The sequence below is a fragment of the Arvicanthis niloticus genome, chromosome 15, assembly GCF_011762505.2.
Source record: "Arvicanthis niloticus isolate mArvNil1 chromosome 15, mArvNil1.pat.X, whole genome shotgun sequence".
Taxonomy (NCBI): Eukaryota; Metazoa; Chordata; class Mammalia; order Rodentia; family Muridae; genus Arvicanthis; species Arvicanthis niloticus.
Window position 1 is genome coordinate 28,234,473 of NC_047672.1, and position 21,419 is coordinate 28,255,891.

The window sequence follows — 21,419 nt, forward strand, 5'->3', positions numbered from 1 at the left end:
TGTCCTGACCTTGAGTGAGTTGGCATTGAGGCAGTGGGGCTATTTCTGGAAAGCATGACGACACTACAAATAAGCAATAAATTAACTACACACCGGTATTTTACTGACCTCAAGCCGCATAAATACATCCCAGTTCATTCTAACAAAATTTATCTCGCCTCGGCTTTCCCTTAGCAAAGCCTCAAGTTCTCAGTGTCTTGGAATGTTGATGCAACACTAGGGTATAGATAGATTGCATAGTTAATGGATGGCACCGTTTGCTTTGCAAATTTTGTAACGGTACGGGTACATCATTAGTGAGCGTATCACTAGGGTTTTAAAAATTAACTTATTCTTTGGCAGTTCCATACATGTATACACAGCAGACTCTGGTCACTTCTCCTTCCACCTTCTCTCTGCCCACCCAGTCCCTCTCCTCTTACCAAGTCCCCATCCTATTTTAATGTCTTTTTGCTTTGGCTTGGTTTTACTTTTTGGCCCACTGGGCTGAAACACAATTGCCTTCTTGGGCGTGAGTGTGGAACATGGGTAATTACTCACCAGCGGCTACATCTGGAGCTCCCTCCTCATCTATGACTGAATGTTTAGAGGCTCTTGTGCAGACCCTACACTGGCAATTGGAGTCATGAGTTGATGAAGCTATGGCCTTGTCTTGCCTGTGAGTCAAATCCTCCCAGCCCTCCTCCCATCCTCACCAAGTCACTCCCAGCAGACGGAGCCATCCCGAGTTCCTGCTTTCTCTGAGAGGATGAGGGAACTGAGCCTACATCTTCACAGTGCAGTGAAGATGAGTGATACCTCCAAGTACCCCTGACACAAAGCCCAGACTAGAACTCAGGCTGCAAGTGTCCATGCTTGAGGCTCTTCCACAGCTAAAATGAATAGTGTTTCAGGGTTGGGGTGAGTTCCCCTTTGTTGCGGTAAAGGAATCGTCACTCAAACCAAACACTCACCATCTCAGTTAAGCAAGAATAGTTTATTGAATGCACACCACAATACTGGACATCCAGGACAGCAACAAGGACTGTTGTCCTAGTCTGCTCTCAAAGTAGATTTTTTTTTAATAGGAAAAACTAGGTTCAAAAGTTTAAAGAGCAAGGAGGGAAGCAGTTGGCTTACTAGACAAAGTATTATCAGCTAACCTTTAAGCTGATTGGTCCTGAGTAAGGTAAGAGGGGTGGATGGGTGGTGAACAGAGGAATTTCAGAACATCGAGATAACAGAGCATAAGTATTATAAACATAACCTTTTGGCTTGTTAGTGGCATTCTTCAGTGTCAGCCATAAAAACCACAGTGAGCTCATACGCAGGTGCAGGCAGTGCTGCCCGGTGGTCAGCTCTGACCCAAGCCATTTTAGACTTAACAGTTCATATTGACCTTTGATTTGGTGGGTCCTATGTAAAGTTTTGTGGAATTTCTTAAAATTAACAAACCTCATACAGAACATTCAGAACATACAGAACAGAATAAAGTATGTGATCAGCATGTCCTTGAACCGAGTCACTTCTGTGTCAACGACTGGCAGACATATTACAGCAACAATAGGAAATGGCTGGCAGGCATGGAGCAAAATGGTGACAGCTATTCTGGGGGGTGCAGTGTCAGACCATAACACCCCTCTCTGTCTTCTCTCTTCTGACAGCATCTCTGTGAGTTAGGATTTCTCCCCAAAGTACAATGAAGAATCAAAAAACCACAAAGTTGTAGTCTACGATTCAGGGCCCTGGAATCCAGACTCCTGCCCTTTCTATGATTGGCCCTGGGACTAAGAAGGTGCAGCACCCACCTGACGTCCCCTGGCTGGAAAGGAGCCCCCTCCCACCCTGCCCCATGGAGAGTTACGTACACAAGTCCTTTGGGATTGGAGCGGCCCACTCCCCACACATCTGATGCTATTAATTTTTAAGGCTACTTTCTATCTGTGTCTCTTTTTAATATCTTTTTGTCCATTGCATACATGCATATGTTGTATTTTGATACTTTTTACCCCGACTACCCTCTCTGGTTCCCCCTTCCACTCTTCCTCATTCACTGGCTATTCCCAGTCAGTCACCCTCTTTTCCTCTTTCTTTCTCCATTTATTTATTTATTTGGTGACCCAGCTAGTTTCATTAGGGTTGCCTACAGAAGCACAGGTGAGAGGTTATTTACAGCAGCACCTCACCTTACCAGAGGCAACACCACTGGACGCTGCACCTTACCAGAGGCTATACCACTGAAGGAAATGTCTCCCTCTCCCCCAGCAACCATTAGCATCCATAACTCCTCCAGGAGGGGCTGGGGCCTTGAGGTCCCACCCCATCCATAACAGTGTTGTGCAGGCAACAGTCGCTTCAGTGAGTTCATGGGCACCATGGCTGTGTTGCATGCATCTAGAAGACAGCGTGCCCCAACACTCCCCTCTGTTCTTGACCTCTGACATTCTTTCTGTCCCTCCCTCTACGCTGTTCCCTGATCCTTGAGGTAAGTGATGTTGGTGTTCCATTTAGGGATGAATGCTCCAGCAGTGCCTTATTCTCTGCCTTTGGGCCAGTGATTCATTCGGCTCAGCAGTCACTCGCACGCACTACGAGAAGAAGCTTCTCTGACCAACACTGAGAGCGTTCCTAGTCATGGGCATAAATATAAATATTTAGCAAGCAGTGTGATAGGCACTGCATGCATGTGATGCTGTGAGTTAACGACCGACCGTGGAAGAGCTTGAGGCCCAAATTCTAGTCCTAGCTTTGAGCTGTGGGAACATGGAACATAACTTTCGATATCTTGGATTTTTTTTTTTTTTTTTTTTGTACAATGAGATAATTGATTTGCTGGTGTACACAAAGTCTCTTTTCATTTCTGATATTAGGACAATAAACAAGGATTTCAGCTGACTAGAGGAGTGAACCTGTTAGCTTAGCCTTCCAGGTGTTCTTCAAACTGCCCAAGTTAGTCAAGAGTCAGGGTTCAAGGAATTCAAGGAATTTACACTCTAGGGAAATAAAATTAAGTGGATTATGCTGACATCGATAGACTACGAGGGAGTAGACAGAAAGCTGAGCTGGCAGAAAGCTGAGCTGGTCCCACCCATGGAAATGGACTTCCCATTACATCCTAATGAGTGACTGCCGGGAATGGAATTGCAGGTTATCGTAATGAGGCCCACATAGATGTGGTTAATCTGCCTGCCAGCAGATAAGGCAGCTCTTGTCTACACGTGACCCAGAGATGCTGGTGCTGCAATAAGAGTTCAGAAAACCAAGTGTCTTAGTCAGGGATTCTATTCCTACACAAACGTCATATCCTAGAAGCAAGTTGGGGAGGAAAGGGTTTATTCAGCTTATACTTCCACACTGCTGTTCATCACCAAAGGAAGTCAGGACCAGAACTCAAGCAGGTCAGGAAGCAGCAGCTGATGCAGAGGCCATGGAGGGGTGCTGCTTACTGGCTTGCTTCCCCTGGCTTGCTCAGCTTGCTTTCTTATAGAACCCAAGACTACCAGCCCAGGGACGTCACCATCCACAGTGGGCCCTCCCCTCCTTGATCACTAATTGAGAAAATGCCTTACAGCTGGATCTCATGGAGGCATTTCCTCAAGGGAGGTTCCTTTCTCTGTGATAACTCCAGCTTGTGTCAAGATGACACACAAAACCAGCCAGTACACCAAGTCAAACCTAGTTAAGTTAATGGCAAATAAATTCCTGGGGAGGACGGGACACCCATTGTACCTGGCCCCAGAGCAGTGAAGGCCTGTCCCAGTGTAGGGCACAGCTGTAGCCATCGACAGTCCTCGAAGCTTCTGTGACATGACCCTGGGGGCTCTCCGGTGTACCCTCTGACTTACTGCTCACTTCTGAAACCCACTGAGGTTGTAAAATGAGACAAAACCATTTATTTCAAACAGGACACCAAGTTTACTGGGTAATCTCTGGAGGAAATAAAAGGCCTGTGTGTAGCTTCGGATTTAACTGTCTCTGGCATTAATTTCGATTTTAACTAGGGAGTTTTTCCTGAAGAGGTATGCTAACAAGGTGTGTCTAGATCCAAAGAGAAGGCCAGTGGCTATTTCTGAGTTGTATGTTATGGTGATTTTAATTCACTCTTAGTTTTTTATTATTTGTCATCTACTTGCTTTCAAAGTACTTGAGATATTTTATGACGAGGAAAGATAATCGTTGCTTTGCTTGTTTTGTTGTTTTTTTGTTCGAGTTCGGGTTTTGGTTTGTTTGTTTTTGTTTTGTTTTGTTTTGTTTTTCAAGACAGGGTTTCTCTATGTAGCCCTGGCTATCCTGGAACTTGCTCTGTAGACCAGGCTGGCCTTGAACTCACAGAGTTCACCTGCCTCTGCAGGTGCTGGGATTAAAGGCCTGTGACAACACGGCCCAGCTTACTACTTCCGTTTTTGCAGACTAACATCAGAGCATGTTATGTAAGCTTGCACCCTCTAGCCCATGCTTGAGAGCAAGTATGCACCGATGGGTGCTGCTTAATGTCCGTGAAGTCTGGGAGCTCTGGTTCGAGGGTCTGGCCTGAGATTCCTTTGTGACTCTACCTGCTGTTCACCTTGTCTCTTATGAGTATCATGAAAGCTCACCAGTAGAGAAGGAACAGGGTCAGGCATCCTTGCCTTTAGAACAGAACAGAAGGGACAGGGACCAGAGCACCACCCATTGCAAACACAGAGTGCTAAGCACTTATGATAGTGACAAGTGATGATTTATGTTATTTGTTTTTTAAAAGGAGGCCTCACTATATTGCCCAGGCAGGCCTGGAGCCACAGTCCTCCTGCCCCAGACTGCTAGTTGTGGGGATTACTGGAATGCAGCACCAAGGCCGATTATGTGCCAATAGGATTCTGGACGCTTTGATTTTCTTTCTCAACCCCTTACCCTACCACACACAAAACATACTTTCTATGTTGCTGCCTTCACATCTGTCCAGCAGAGAACAGTCTTCAGTGTTTGCACCATAACGATATTCAGAGCTGGCTCACATAGTCAATTTCCTGCCCAGCCTTTTGTTTTAAATATACTTAACTTACAGTGTACTTATTTCTCAGTAATAACGTTTAGCTTATTGTCTAGATCTCTTCCTAAAACTCCCATTCACATGACATAGTCTATCAGCTTCATTCTTCTCAGTCTTCTGGAACTCTCTGACACACTCTGCGATGGTTTCTGTCTGTTTCTGGTGCTCATCTGTCATCCCTGACCCTTTCCAGGAAGTCTGCTTTATGTCAGTTTTCTGTTGGATCTTGTTTCCATAGCACCTCGGGAGATAGTGTGTGGAAAGTAAACTTACACCCTTGATTGATATTTAGGCTGGGTATAGAAATTTTGGTGAGAAGTAATTTTCTCTCAGACTATTGAAACATTACTTTATCTTCTAGCGAGTCACATGATTTTAAGAATCCCAAAGTTGGGCTGGAGAGATGGCTCAGCCGTTAAAGGCTAGGCTCACAACCAAAAATATAAGAATCCCAAAGTGTTGGCTCACACCCCTCCACTTCCACCCTTGGAACCTGGAAGGACCTTCAACTCTGAGATTCTGTAGTCTTTGTGACTTTGTTTTATAACTTTAGACTTGTTAATTTCTACTTAGAATTTGTGGTTCAAGTTTATTTTCATCCATTGTACTTTATATTAAAAATATGTTTCTACATATAAATACTGGCCTTTTAGTTCCTCTGAATTTCTTTCTGAAACTTTTATTATTCAGGTATTGAATTTCTGTAGACTAAAGCTCTATTTTTTTAACTTTTATTTTTTATTTATATGCTTATGCATTCTTGTTGTTTTGAGGGGAAGTTACAACTTTATTTTTAAAGTCTTTTTTAGGTTCATTTTTTCAATATTATTTCAAGAGCTATTTTTTGTTCTCTGAATACAATATTTGTTTTTTATTCATGTTCTTTTCGATTTATGATTGCAAAGCCTTTTAGTTATGAGAATCTTTTCTTTTTTCTTTTAAAGAAAGGGAACTTGTTAAAAAGCCAAGGGTGACCTTGAACTCCTGAGGAGTAATATTTAAAAAAAATTTTTTTTTTAATTAATTTTATCTGGTGCTTTATCCTTTGCATTTTCTTAGTTATCGGATGACCCTTGTGTATCTACTCATATTTAGAACTCATATCTACTATATGAGATCTACTCATATTTAGAACTACAAGGCTGACCACAAGTTTTGAACCTGAAGTGGATCCTTGGCCTTCACTGTAGCCCAACATGCAGACATGCTAACCAACCAGCTCCCAGGGCAACAATTCAAATTGCCCTTAATTGTAGGTGCTGCGCTGGGTCTGGGAAGTCTGATTCTCAGCATCTCTATGATTTCCATCTCATGGTGCTGTACTATTCAGATAAAGATCTCATAGTATCTTTCCTGAAGGGACAGGAGCTGGCCAGCAGAATTCTGGGCTCTGTGTAGATTACGAGCAGGGGGCATTGGTGTTTTATGTGTACACACGACTGGAGGGCCCATGTCAGGATGGTCTCCCTCCAACCCCCACAGCCAGCTCTGCCTGCTGTCTGCCTGCCCAGAGACCCGTGCTTTGCTCTTTGTGTACAGCAGACCTCAAGTCTTCTTTGGAGTACCACCAAGACATCCACTGGTACTTAAGACAGGTTTACAGCCTGTCATGGCTCCAGGTTTATCCCTGCATTGAGGACTGTCTCTGAGACTTCTCAGAATACTTCTATTTACCTGATCCTGTCATCTGGGAATGGCAGACCTGTTACTGTTCACCGTGTGTTTCTCCATTATCGAAATGTAGCACAGTTGTTTCTTGCTCCATTCTCTTTATCCTTGGGACTTATGCTCCTAAAATATATTTTAAAGTCAGTTTAGTGGTTTCAAGAGAAGGACATCTTAATCATAAATCAATGTTTTCCTTTTTTAACCAGAAATTCAAATTACTATATTATCTAAATATATACTAAGAATATTAAATTCCATCTTCATTAATTATCATAAATATTTTGTGTATCTTTAAATTTAATGAAGACTTTTGTACACTAAAGGATAAATTCAAATTACTATATTATCTAAATATATACTAAGAATATTAAATTCCATCTTCATTAATTATCATAAATATTTTGTGTATCTTTAAATTTAATGAAGACTTTTGTACACTAAAGGATTTATGTTTCTAGGGTTAAAAATGATCACTTTTCCCCTAAATGCCGATTTTCTCAGCATTTTTTATTGAACAATCACATATTTCTCAAGAGAGGGTGAGTCTATGCACCTGTGACTTAAGTTCTTTTTGTTGTTGTTGTAATGATAAAATACATTATATTTTTTTAAATGAGCCCACATTTCCATGTTTTTTGCTTGCCAATACATATTTTATATATTGAAAATGATAGAAATAGGTGAAGAAAAATTAAAAATAAGACCACTCAGTACTGACCATTGGTTGGGTAATAACCATACGTCACATTTTATGCCATAATCTTCCCAGTTTTTTATGAACGTACTACTTTTAGTAGATACATTATTCGTCCATCTAATTTTTTCACTTACATTTTATTATTTACTGAGTAGGAGATGGGGAGTTACCACAGTGGATGTGTAGCGATCAGGAGGACAATCTGTGACCATTAATTCTTCCTTCCATCATGTGGGTCCAGGCATCCAGCTGGGTGGTCAGGCTGGCAGCTGGTGCCTCTATATTTCTAGCCCTTACATTGTTATGTTTCCCAGGAATTCTCTTTCATAGACGATACTTCTATGTCTTCAACTAGAATCTCAGAGGAGACAAGATGAAACGGCTACTCATTCCCAATAGGGAACTGACTACTGACCAAAGTATGGATACAACCAAAGTCCAACTTGGCGAATGAATGTTTTATTGGGGTTACTTAAGGAAATATGGGTGAGTGTTATTTACAGGAGCAGAAATGACTCAAAGACAACTATATCACCAAAGCCCATACTATCATGGGTGACAGTTCACCAAAGCTGGGCACCTAGAGCACAATGCAGGCAACTCAACTGGTCTTTGTTTCTACTAGGCAGTTCAGTGGATCTCAGCCTCTTCCAATTGATGGGCTTGTTTGAAAGTCTTCTTTGTAGCTTGGCTCATTTGAGTGTGACCCTCACCAGTCTTTACTGTTTATATACCTTTGGTAAGGGAGGTTGTGTCGTAGTGGATCTGATCAGTTTCAGGGACTTCCTGAAGCTATTTTGAGTTGTGTATTTCCTGTCTCAATGAGATTCCTTGAACTATGTTACCTCCCCTTAGAGTATCCTACTGTTTCTCTTCCCTACAAGAACCCTTTCTTAAGTTTCTCTTCAATATGGAAAGCTTTAATTTCAGAAGAAACTACATGAAGTGTGTGTATGTATGTATGGTGTATGTACATGTGTTTCCTTCACATGTGACTCAGACAGAAGCCAGAGGGAGGTGCCAGGTGTCCCTCTGCTTTGTCCCTTTGAGGCAAGGTCTCTTATTGAACCCAGAGGTATATAATTAATAAATTCACCTAGGGTGGCAGCCAAGAAGTCTTAATGATGTTCCTGTCTCTGTTCCCCCACACTGCAGGAGTGACAGGATTGTGTGGGACAATCAGGTTTTTATATGTCTGATGGAATCCAAACTCCTCTCCTCCTATGTATGCAGCAAGCATTCTTAAAGACTGAGCCACCCCTCAATCCTGTTCCTCCCTGTTTTAAAATTAATAACTTTGTTGCATACTTTATTTGGTTGGGTATGTTTTTTCTCATCATGCTTTCTTTTAAAATGATTTAATTTTAAAATTATTAAATTATTCTAGCTCAAAGACAGCTGCATTTAAATGCATATCATACTTTCCTTTAAATTATTCTAGCTTTTTTTAAATTCCAGATTAATTTTCATAGTATTTTTCTGAGTAAAATAGAACCTGTTGGAATGCTGGTACCATTTGCATTCCCTCAATAGATGAACTTGGGATAGCTGGCAACTTTGTGATGTTGATTTGTTCATTTAAGGAGCACGTTGTGTATCTGTCTCATCTATGCAAACCCTCATTTATTATCCACTAGAGTTTTACTCTTTTAAAAGATTATTTCAAAGTCATTTAGGAGTGTGCCCTCGCCTGTATTTTGTGGGCACCTACACTGTTTTGCTTGCTTCATACAGAAAAGTCTTCTCTAAGTCTTCAGACCAAAGAGTCCTTTACTTTCTTGCTGTCAGATTCTGCACAGGTCAAAGTCACAGACTGAGTGAGACACTGAGTCACAGTGACGACATCTTGACATGGTGTTCCTTGCTCCTCCAGTCTGGACCACTTGGATGCTGACAGTTACTTTTCTTCCCATTGAAACTTTCAGTTTCAGTTTTGGACATGGGTTCTGAGCCCTGTTTGGGATGCTTAGCTGCTTTCTGCTGCTTAGCTGCTTCCAGGCCAGAAGCCACCAGTCTCCTGTTCTGTTCGTTTATCATTCTACGGTAAAATCATTGAGCTTAGAGTTCCTGGGACACTGTGATTAGACATATATTTCCTTCATCTTTTATATTTAAAAATTACACTTATTTATCAGAGGGGGTGTAGAATACATTATGGACAACATACAGGAGACGGTCATTTCCTTCTACCATGTAGGTCCCAGGTGTATGACTCAGGTTGTCAGGCTTGGCCATCAGTGCCCTCACTCACTGTATCATCTTGATGGCCCCAAGTCTCCTTTCTTCATCATGGACAGCTTCCAGTACTCTCCTCTTCTCAATGTACTATAAACTTCTTATTAAGTGACAGAGAGTGGCTCAGAACTCTAAAAGTCTCAGCAAGACCCCCTTCCCCTTTTGTTTCATGAGCTAAGACTCTCAACTCTGAAGGATACAGATGGGGTGGACCCTGGACTGCTGCATCAGCATCATCTGGACTCTCATCACAACTTCTTGGATCCTCCCATAGATGGGCTGGAAGGTCAGGACCTCATCAGGTCTGGAGGTTTTAACAGAACAGCACATGACAGGCACATTAGTGATAGGAAATCAAGAGAGACTGGCAGAGAGAGGGAGGGAGGAAGATGATGAACTCTTGGTCTAGGTCTCGTGGAGGTGTATTTTGCACTTAGGATAGATCATCAATGAGGTTACCTGTGAAGTTCTGGTTTGGAGGCTAACATGCACATCAGATGACCGGGATGTCCTTATTAACGATGTAGTCAGATCTGAACTTTGGTTTTTGTTTTAAGATGCTGCTCTAGGTGTTTGTATTTTTCTGCATTCCTTGGGTGTATTGACACAATGTGGAAGAGACACACTTGACATGTTTAACCATGCTCTAGGTCACTTCAAGAGCAGCTTATCTCCTTCTTTACCTCAGCTCCCCCGACTGTTCTTATCTTTGAGATGGACAGAGCCTGCCCTGCCTGTTATCACAAATACTTGCTTGTGTTTCATTTCCTAGTACTTTCTCTCTTCGGAACGGAAATAAGGAAAAACCACTCAGACCAATGTGAGGAAGAAGAACACCCTAGGTCTGCTATGTGGCTCACTGTAGGTGAGGTGGGGATACAACCAAGTACCAGACACTAGGATACAGCCAAATACCAGGCCTTGGGCCGAGCAGAGACCTGATTTGTTTCTCTTTCATGTGAAGATAACAGTCATGATGACGCATGTGCTGTACAGTTGACCCAATTTCCTCCGCACCACTTGAAGCAAGTGTGTTAGTCCTGTCGTATGGAAACCTGCGTATGGACAGCGAGTGAGATTGGCTCAGGACCCCCAAGACCAACTTCTCAGCACAAAGGAGATTTATTTGCCCCAGAGGGACAAAGGGCAGAGATAAGAGACAAAGACAAAAGGAGACAGAGGAAGAAGGAGAAGGGGACAAGGGAGAGGGGACAAAGGACTGACCGGATAGAGAGGAGACAGATGGGACCCATCGGAAAATGGTGGTTTATAAAAGTAAAGGGGAAACCTTGTGTTAGGATGAGGTATTTAATTTTAATTGGGCATGTTAATTGGGTGAGCCAAAGGGGACTTTTGATTGCTGGACTTCAATATTTTGATAGCTGGACCTTGGTAGTCCGCCTCAGGAGAAGAAAGTGGACAAATAAAAGAATAGACTTTGGTGGCTAGCTTTAGGGATGTGAGCTAACGATTTTTAGCATTCAGAGGGAATGGGGGAGAAGGGCAAGGCCTGCAGATGTATGCTTGCTATGCTTGAGCTGGCCAGAGTCCCTTCAAACACAAAGAGATGAGGTGAGTCAGTCGTTTTCCGTTGACTCTTGTTTGCTAAGTGGCATAGTGTGCTCTGCTGCCATAGTAAAATACCGCAGGCTGATTAAACACTTGTCAGCAGAGAACTCAAAGGGAATAAGAGAATTCACTCTTGAGCCAAAGTGTCAATCATCCATTGCCCCGGACTGCGGATGTTGGTTGCTCATGGTAATGCTGTAACGTGGGAACGTTTTTATAGTTACTCACCCAAAGAAAGTTATAAGTTAAGGTGTTTTTTTTTTTTTTTTCTTTTTATTTTTTTATTTTTTTTTTTTTTTTTTTTTGGTTTTTCGAGACAGGGTTTCTCTGCATAGTCCTGGCTGTCCTGGAACTCACTCTGTAGACCAGGCTGGCCTCGAACTCAGAAATCCACCTGCCTCTGCCTCCCAAGTGCTGGGATTAAAGGCGTGCGCCACCACCGCCCGGCAGTTAAGGTGTTTTCAAAAGCACTGGTAGAAACAGTGGGTAGACAGGGTGCAGAAAGGTGAGGACATCTCTGCCTTAGGCTTCAGAGCCTGCTCAATGACATTCTTGGCTTTCAGGTTGGTGCCAACGGGCACTCTGATAAATTGATACATTCCCTGAAGTTCTACCTGACATCTTGTGACAGTCACAAGAATGTTAAATGAGATACAGGGGTGAGTGATGAATGGCTGGCTATTAAGTAATATAAATATAGCCCAAGATAATTTCTATCTGAACGTCAGGAAGGTTGTAGTTTTAAACTTTATTATTGTTATCGTTGTTGACTGGGGAATATGTGTAAAGGTCAGAGGACAGCGTTGTGGAATTACTTCTCTCCTTCCATCTTTATGTGCGTTCCAGGAATCAGGCTGGCAACATTGGGCAGCCAGTGCTTCTTCCTGCTGAGCCATCTCCCCAGCCCTGACAACCAGGAAGTTCTAACCAGTCAGTCAGCATTATAAAATCACAGTGTGCCTTTTCCCCCCTTCCTGAACAGTTCTGTTCACCCAACAGAACTGTGTTTTTCTCATGGTTCTGAGCTGAAGATCCCACGTCTCATGGTTCATCTCTGGTGAGAACCAGCTTCTGGCTTCCAGGCGACAGCCTTCCTGCTGGGTCCCCACGTATAGAAGTTCTTATCTTGTTTTTTTTTTTTTTTCCTTTTCATAAAGATACTAATCTTCTCTTGGGAGGGGGAGGCCTCATGACTTCATTTAAACCCAATTCCTTCCCAGAGGCCTCCTCTTCTAATAAATACCATCAGATTGAGGCCAAGGATGAAACAAATTTAAGTTAGAGAGAGTACCAGCTTTTGGTCTATGCACTAAATCATATCAGCTTCCACAGAAGCAAGTAGCTGGGAAATGAGGGTCAGTGCTCAGACCCAGAAATCAGTGTAACTAGTTGTATTTATCCTTTTGCTTCATGACGGTCTGCTTTCAGTAAGGGCTGGTACTTGTTTGTGATTTTTTTTTCTCTCAAGGAGATGAGGCTCTCAAGAGAGGAATCAGGAGTGGAAGAAACAAGTCTTAAAAATGAATACTTCTCTTGCAGAGGTCCTAAGTTCAGTTCCCAGCATGTCAGTTGTCACGCTTGCCCGGAAGTCCAGTTCTAGGACACCTGACACCCTTTTCTGGCCTCCATGGGTGCTGCCCTCATGTACACAGGCACACATACATACACAGTTTTTAAAGGAATAAGGCATACAAATAAAGAATTACAGGCACTGTAGCAAGCATAATACTGTTGTATTTTAAGGGGCGTGGTAGCGAGAAAAAGATGTAGATGACTTTGCTTAGGAAGTTACAGCGCATATGGCACTTGGAGAACGGTGGGGGCTGGGAATGTAGGTCAGCTGGCAAAGTGCTTGTATGGTATTCTGAGGGCCCTAGGCTCAATCAATCAGCATGATGGATACCATGTCAGGATACTGGCTACACCATCACAGACCACCACCTCAGCCCCCAGGATGCCAGAGGAACTAGGGAACAGAAATTGACAGAGGAGATTTAATTTATTTATAGTTTGGCCAACCCAGAGGAGAGGGTTTCTTCCCCATCAGGCAAAAATTAGAATGTATGTTAATTTGGCTGTGAGACAGATAAATTAAGCCCTTTGAGGGGTAGAGGCTAAAACCCAGATTGTCTCCATTATCTGTTATAAAGAGAAGTTTGTTTTTTTTTTATTTTTGAGGAAACGGGATCTTAAAGATCCTCCCTCCTTTAAAGTACTTATTTTTATTTTATTTTTATGGGCGTTTTGCATACATGTATGTCTATGTTCCATATATGTGCAGCACCCACAGAGGCTCACACATGAATATACACATATGTCTATGCACATTTAAAAACATGTACACATATCATACACAGCACACACATGTAATGAAGGGAAGAGGAGAGCAGGTGGGACAAGCCTGCCCGTGTTTTCTATGGGGAGTCCTAAGGGCAGCAGTGGAGATTTGTACCGACCCCACCCATCTGAGCTTGGACCCTTCTCCCTACGATGATCATTTGAGTTGGAATGGAGTGGAAAATGAGAATTAAACTGGAGGGACTGAATATACTGTGTAAGTCCTTGCTGTGTCATAGCACATTGACATGCCCCAGATTTCCTGTTCAGAACAGGATGAATTATAAACAAAAAGGTAAAAATTAATAGGCTGCTTGTCCGGGACCCAGAGAGCATGCCCAGTTAATCAAATCTAACAAAGCAGGAACAAAATGAAGAGTGGACACAGAGACCTGAAGTAGATCCCACAATAACACTAGTAAGATATGTTTTGAAATGAATTCGTAGAGCCGATAAAAGTGAGCCCCTCTGCCTAACACACATTGTGGTACCACAGGTAACAGGCACAGAGAAGCACATTAGGGTTAGCTCACAAACACCAGCACTGCCCTGAGAGCAGATAGAGACTATGGACAGTGTGAGCCACCCCACATGTATGTGGGGGATCTAAATTTGAGTCCCCTGGAAGAGCAGCAGGTGCCCCTAAACAGTGATCTGTCTTCCCCACCCAGAAAACACTTTGTAAAAATGAAAATGAGGACCAACAGCCTGGCTCAGTGAGTGAAGGCGCTTGTTCACCAAGCCTGATGTCCTGGGTTTGATCCCCAGACCCACAATGGTATAAGACAATTGCCTTCTGATGGTCATTCCCTGGCTACCACACGCTTGTGTGCATACACACAAAGTGTAAAACAAAACAATAAATCCACCATCTTTAAGCAAGAATTGTTAAGAACTGGATTTTGTCAATATCAAAATTTTGCAGTGAGTTTATAGATAGTAAAAATGTCCATAAAAGCACACACAAATGCGGGTGGTCTCCCATGGTCTGATGAAATACCAATGGATATTTGTAAAAGCTTTATTACATACCTATAAAATGAGGAGAAACCCAAGTGATTAAAAAAAAAAAAAAACAAAAACAAAACAAAACTCTCTGCAAACTTTTGATATGGCTGGATGGCTTCCTGCCCTCTTGGGTACTGTGATAAGGAAATGACCAGGACCCAGGGACTCATTCCCATGGTGGGTGGTTTGTAGGTGTAATCAGAGCATTTATAGTGATCAGAGAGGGCAAGTTCTTATGAATTGTCACTCTGTGGGGTCGCGGCTGCACGGGTATTCCTGCCAGAGAAACAGCAGCAAAGGTAGAGCTGGTTCATCTTTGTCTGAAGGGACCACTTACAAAACCCCGTGGACACTTGGACTTGCACTTAATGCTGAACTCTGTGATGCTATGTTCTTCCCTGTACATATGTACTAGAGATTGAGCTTGGCTTATGAATAGACACAGTAGGAGAGTAATTCAATGGCCAAAAATAAAATATGACTACGATAATAATCATGATACCTTATCACGATAATGATGTCTTTTAAAGACTTGAGATACATACTGATGTTTTCAGAGTACATTGACTTCATGTAACCAAAACCACGGAGAAGAAAACCACGGATAAGGCTGATGATTGTACAGGGGGTGTTACCTCTCCATCCTAGCTCTGATCCCAGCACCTTATGCCTGCCACATGGCAGGTCCTCGGTGAGCATCTGATGAATGGGTCAGATGTGTGGGATTATGGCTGAATGGTGAACTGGGAGCTCTGTATCTTGTGTCATGTGTTCTGTGCTTACTTCCCATACAACAACATACACTATGTTTTCTTCTTTCTGTCCCCATGCTCAGGGACATTAGCCTTAGGATTCTAAAAGGAAGACAGTTACACATGTACGTTCATGTACAAATATTAACACAATACCATCTGTGTGTTCCAACCCTCTCTGCACCCTGTGATCTATTTTATTTTGGAACTCGATGGCTAGATTTTTATGTCTAAATTTTAGCTGCATGTTGGCCCTACCTGAGCTCAGAGATGAATAGTGAATCTGTTTGCTTTGCAAGGAAACAGAACTGATTTCCAGAACCTGCAAAAAACAACAAAACAAAAATAACAAACAAAAAACCCAACCAAACAATCAAACAACCAAACCAAAAAAAAAAAAAAAAAAAAAAAAATGGCCGTGGTGATGGACACTTGTAATGCCAGGACTGAGGAGACAGAGACAGGCAGTTAAAAAATAATAATGTGGATAGTGCCTAAGGGCCCATACTCAGGATGGTCCTCTGGCCTCCACATATGCAGACATGTATCTATGCACTACCCCACCTGTACCTCCCCACAAGTGCCTAGATTCATAAGATTACATTGACAGCTGCATTCAAGATGGTAGAGTCCTTTATACACCCAAATTCTATTGTCCAGAGATGGCGTCGAGGTAGGTAAACCTGGCCTGCTATTGAACAAGTTGTTGAAGGCTGCTTACTTACTGTATGGGCTTCTGTGCAGTCTAGGTAAGTCCTGCTAGTTGTCCCAGAGGCTAGAGGAAGACTCTCCCCAGAAGTCAGAGGGTTGTCTGGAGGTGACACACATGAGAACGGCCCTCAAGCCTGTTGTGATAAGGAACCTGAGAGCAGATTGCCCTTGGTTCATAGGAGCACAAAGGAGTCAGCAGCTCAGACCTGAGACTGCACAACTCTCAACAATGCAGAAATGACTTGTTGGGGACATGAGATGAAGAACTGCATGGGGTGAATTGTGCTGGGGTCAGGGGAGGATGCTCCAGGCCTGAGGTGGAGAGTGGTACCCACTGTATTCTCCAAGTTCCATGCTGCCTTTACACAGGGCTCAGAGCCTGACTCCCTCCTCCTGGCATGGCATTCGGGTCTGGATGTCTTTTCCCTGACCACTGCTGCTAACTGTCCAGAGTCACACAGGCTTCATGGCATTGCCTTGGAACTCAGCAGGAGTTCCCTGCAACTGAAGGAGCAGGGGCCATGTGTTGTCACTGAGCTAAGGATTGGGCTTAAAAGCACTGTGGGGCTTGGGACAGGCCAGTGTGGGAGGATCTTGGTGGTAGCCACGTCTTTGCCTTCCTTTAGGCTGCCGATTCTTCAAGGAGGGACCTTTGCCTTTGTGGCTCCCTCTCTGGCCATGCTGTCTCTTCCTGCCTGGAAATGCCCAGAGTGGACTCTCAATGCCAGCCAGGTGAACACCAGCTCTCCTGAATTCACTGAGGAGTGGCAGAAGAGGATCCGAGAGGTAACGGGAGAGCTAGCTGTGGAGTTGACACACTTGCTCAGCATTTAGTATCCAACTCCCTGTAAGAGAGATGGTTTACTTGATCCACGGACACAGCAAGGGTCAATGTGGGACATTGAGGGAGCCAGCATTCCAGTGGTGTGTGTGTGTGTGTGTGTGTGTGTCTTGGGAGGGAGAGAGAAAAACACTCCAGTAAGAAACTGAAAACAAAATGTGACGTCAGGAGAGGATGTGGAGCTGCTTGCATCGAGACCACGGGAACAGAGGATAGACAGGCCTCCACACCACTCTTGAGTGTTCCAGGAGGCAGCGTGCAAGTGACATTCAAATTTACGTAATGCGTTGTTTTTTCTATACTTGTGACATGCAGCCCTGTATCAGGAGTCAGCAAACTATGGGTTTTGGACCAAATCTCACCTATGGCCTGTTTTATTTTTTTATTTTTATATGTATGAGTGTTTTCCATGTATGTATGTATGCACACATTTCATGCATGTAGTGACTTCATAGGAAAGAAGAGGGCTTCAGATCCCCTGGAACTGGAGTTAAAGGTGGTTGCTAACCAGCATGTAGGTGCTAGGAAATAAATCTGGGTCCTTTATAAGAACAGCAAGTGACTGTAACCACTGAGCCACCTCTCGAGCCTCTATGGCTCATTCTTTTATTACCATGGACGAAGAATGACTTTTCTGTCCCAAAAAGGTTGTTTGAAAAAAATACTATGAGGCAGAAACCACAGGTGCTGCTCACAATCTAAGACATTTTCCTTCTCAGACTTTCACAGGAAGTCTATGAGTCCTACTGTATAACGCAGGGGCTAGGGCTGGGTTCCAGTGGCCTGGGGGTGTGGGGGAGGGTCACTTCCATACCCCTAACATGGTTCTCAAGAATCCCAGCATAATGAGCCACACAACCAGTTCTGTCTGTGCTACATCATTGGCTCTTTCTGCTGGCCAAGGTCTCCCACAGTATTGATTAACAGAGAAAACCCTGTTGTGTCAACCTCTTTGCTGTAATTGACCAGTGCTCAGTTGTTTAATTCACTCTTGGGATGGGATGGAATCCCCGTGTCTGTGTCTCCTGAACTACATTCATCCCTGCACACCTCAGTTCCTGACTGCGCAGCACAGGGCCGGCCAATCACCTGCCGGCCACAGGAAACGGCCACAGGAAAGCTGAGATCGAAGGAACTGTCAAAGACAAGTGAACAGAGATTTTTTTATTTTCAAAGAAATTGAGGTGGGGGAGGGGGAATTAAGAGACATAGGAGAGGTGACCAGTAGTAACTTTACTGTCTAGTGTCATGGCACATGGAGCCCCAGTCTACAGTGCCAACGCATACAATGATGTTTTCAAATGTTGTTTTGAAGTGAACTTAATAGCTAGAAAGAATTTAGACACAGCCGAAAGGAGGTTCAGAAGTGAAGGGTCAGCAAGGGAATAATCGAGACGGTGTCTGTGAATGGTAGAGAGCAGAAAGCCTGAAACCGAAGCGACAAAGTGTGGGGCTAACAGGAAAGTCCTTCTAATAGGAACTCAGGAAGGTGGTGGAGAAAACAGAGAAGCAGCAGTATTAAAGAAAGACGAAGATGAATAATTTAGAGTCGGCGAAGACACAGACCGGAATAAAAAAGCATGGGAAGTCCTCAGTGGGCTAGCTAAACACCAGCCCACAGACAGACAGACACCCACGATGAAACGGTAACACCAAGTACAAAGGCCAGTAAGAGCGCTAAGAGAGAGGAGCAGGACTGAGAGACAGCTCGGCAGCTCAGTGGGAGAAACGCTAGCGTGGACACCTGAGTTCAGCTCGCTAACTCATAAAACTGCTCAAAGGGAGGGCATAGCGCATGCGCCTGTACCCCTAGCCCTAGGAGGGGAGAGAAGAGGATCTGGGATCACTGGCCATCACTGGCCGGACTTTCCAGCCAATCAGTGAGCTTCAGATTCAGTAAGACACCCGACCTCAAAAATGTAAGGTGGGGCTGGGTGTGATAGCACAGGCAGAGGCCAACCTGAACAGAGTAAGACCCTGAAAAAAAAAAAAAAAAAAGTGAGGTGGTAAAGAATTAAGGAAGACATTGACTTAATCTCTAACTGCTACGTGTACACACGTGTATAAACACATACAAACAATAAGAAAAATTTAAAAATGACCTAAGAAAGGATAGGAACCAGACGTTTGGTGTCCTTTTCCCTAGCAACCCCCCGGGACTATAAGATAATGCCAAATCCTCAAAGTACCGAGAAAAAAAAAATCATTCCTTTCCCAGCTATAGGAATCCGTGGATATAAGCACAGATATCTAGAAGATATTTTGATAACATGTCTATTTAGCAAAAGTAGTACTAGCTCCCTCCTCAGGGTCTATGACTTACAAGCCATGGGCTTTTACCAGGTTTACAGTACCAGGCAGGAATCGTCTCTCAAATCCAAGCAGACAGTGGTTGGCTACCCTGTAACAGTCATGCCACTATATCAGAAATAGGCTCATATTACCCAAAGTGCTGGTATTATGGGCAGTGTTGTCTACCACTGAGTGAGACGATGATCCTCCCCTGCCCAGCACCTTCTAGCACTGGGAAAGCTAGGCAGGAACCAAGGCTGTGCCTTAACGGCTCTCCCATCCCCATCCCCACTGTGGCCACAAAGGTCGCCCATCCCAAAGGCTTGATCCACGGTCTCCCAAACAGCAGCTGGGAATCGGTGTTCAGGCACACAGAATGTAGGGCACTTTCTCTTTCAAGACACAGTAGCAATGTAGTCACAGTTTAAAGCTTAACAATGATTCTCTAAGAATAGAAACAGGGCATCTCAGTTGGTAGAGTGTTCGCCTAGCATGCACAAAACCCTGGGTGTAATCTTCAGCAGCCCTTAGACCAGCTATAATGCTAGCACCCTGGAGGTTGGGGCAGGAGAATCACAAATTCCTAGTCGTCTTTAGCTACATAGTGAATTCAAGGTTAGCCTGGACCACAGGAGACCCTGTCTCAAAATAAAATATCTGAAAATAGAAGAGTTGTTACCATCCACACCGTTAAAGCAAAAAGGGAGAAGCACTCATTCAAACCAACAGATTGGGCAGCACACACCCAAGCCTGGCCTGTTCATTGTTCCTCAACAGCCCACACACTAAGAGTGGTTTTCCACTTTCAGTGGTAATTTTGAGAAACACAGAAAGAGGAGTCAAATACCCTGACCCATCAAAATATCATGAAATTCCAATTTCATTGCCCGAAAATGAAGTTCCATGGAGTGTGGCTTGCTTATTTTCGTCTTGCCTGGGAACACTGCAAACACTGCCCACGTGGCTACCTGTGCATAGACTATTCTATCTGTGGGAAGTTTCCGACCACACGCCACAGAAAGCGGAAGGACAGAAAAGAAGAAAAGCAAGATGCTGGGTACTCTGCTGCCCTCGAGACAAGTCTTCCTTGCCACAGCCACCATGATCCACAAGTAATTGTGAATCCTGTTTCCTGAAGACGGTAGCTAAGTTAACATGTGAGATCAGAGCCCCCTGACCGACATTCCTTGGTGGTCTATCTTGGCCTGTGAACTATCTGGGGACGTTCCCGGGTGTAATCAGGTTGGGCAGTGTGTGGTGGCCTGGCCCCTGCTGAGGCCCATGTCTTTTTTTCAGTTGCAGGGTGCTATCATGGTGGCTTCCTGTGTCCAGATGCTGGTGGGTTTCTCCGGCCTCATTGGCTTTCTCATGCGCTTCATTGGCCCTTTGACCATCGCTCCAACCATTTCCCTTGTGGCCCTGCCTCTCTTTGACTCTGCTGGCAATGATGCTGGGATCCACTGGGGGATTTCTGCCCTGTAAGTATTGTCTGAGAAAGGCAGGCCATCTCAGTCCTGTTTGGTGGAAGGTTACCCGCTAAACACTTATGGGAGTCCAGGATATTGGTAAACCCAAAAGGCTTATCGATACTTCCATGGGTATTATCATACCTTAGAAAGCGTCCCTGCTGAGACTTAAAATTTATTATTACTATTAGATATTTCACTCTTGTTGATTCACGCAGTCACCCTGTCCATCACAACCGTGTATAAGAGCATGTGGTGTTTATGAAAACTTGACTCTGCTGGCCCGCTGCCAGCTAGGATATCAGTGAGGTGAGACAGATGCAAAGAATGGCCCCACCTTGCAAGCTTGTTGCAGTCTATGAGAGTAGGCTGAGGTCTAACAACCTGCAATACCGGAGACAGCCTTGAGCCAGAGGATGCTGTCTGTGTGCAGGGCTCGGCTGTTTGCGCGGTGTAATTAATGACAGCCAAGGAGGCTGGAAGAAGCTCCCGGAAACGAAGCCTCGAGCATTTACACTGAGCGTAGGGATGCTATTCTCATTCACCCTGCCCTTTGTGGTCCAAGAGGAGGTGCGAGGGGCATCAGGGATGCAGAACTGCCTGGGAGACTTCTGGCTCTGGCCTCAGTGATGGCTGGCTTGCGCCCCCTGCCGGCAGTTCATTTCTCTCCGACTCCCGGAAGTGACAGTCCCCTGGGCAATTATTTTTCTCAGCCAACAGCATCTCCCATTGGGGCTCAACCACTCTTGAGGGATGGCAGGACTCTTGCCAGTGCTTTCTACAGGGGCCTCAGGAAAGCCACTGGTGCCACTGGCACGTGATGGCTCAGCCTCCT

At 44.1% G+C, this 21,419-nt stretch overlaps 1 protein-coding gene across 2 annotated transcripts in view; it reads left to right on the forward strand.

The window, feature by feature from the left end:
* LOC117720378 (solute carrier family 23 member 1-like) overlaps positions 1–21,419 on the forward strand; it is a 55,510-nt gene that overhangs the window by 14,617 nt on the left and 19,474 nt on the right. For both annotated transcript variants that reach the window (XM_034518820.2, XM_076913547.1), the window contains exons 4-5: positions 16,612–16,771; positions 20,415–20,596. In XM_034518820.2, the coding sequence (XP_034374711.2) occupies positions 16,612–16,771; positions 20,415–20,596 (342 nt within the window). The remainder of the gene's footprint in view (positions 1–16,611; positions 16,772–20,414; positions 20,597–21,419) is intronic.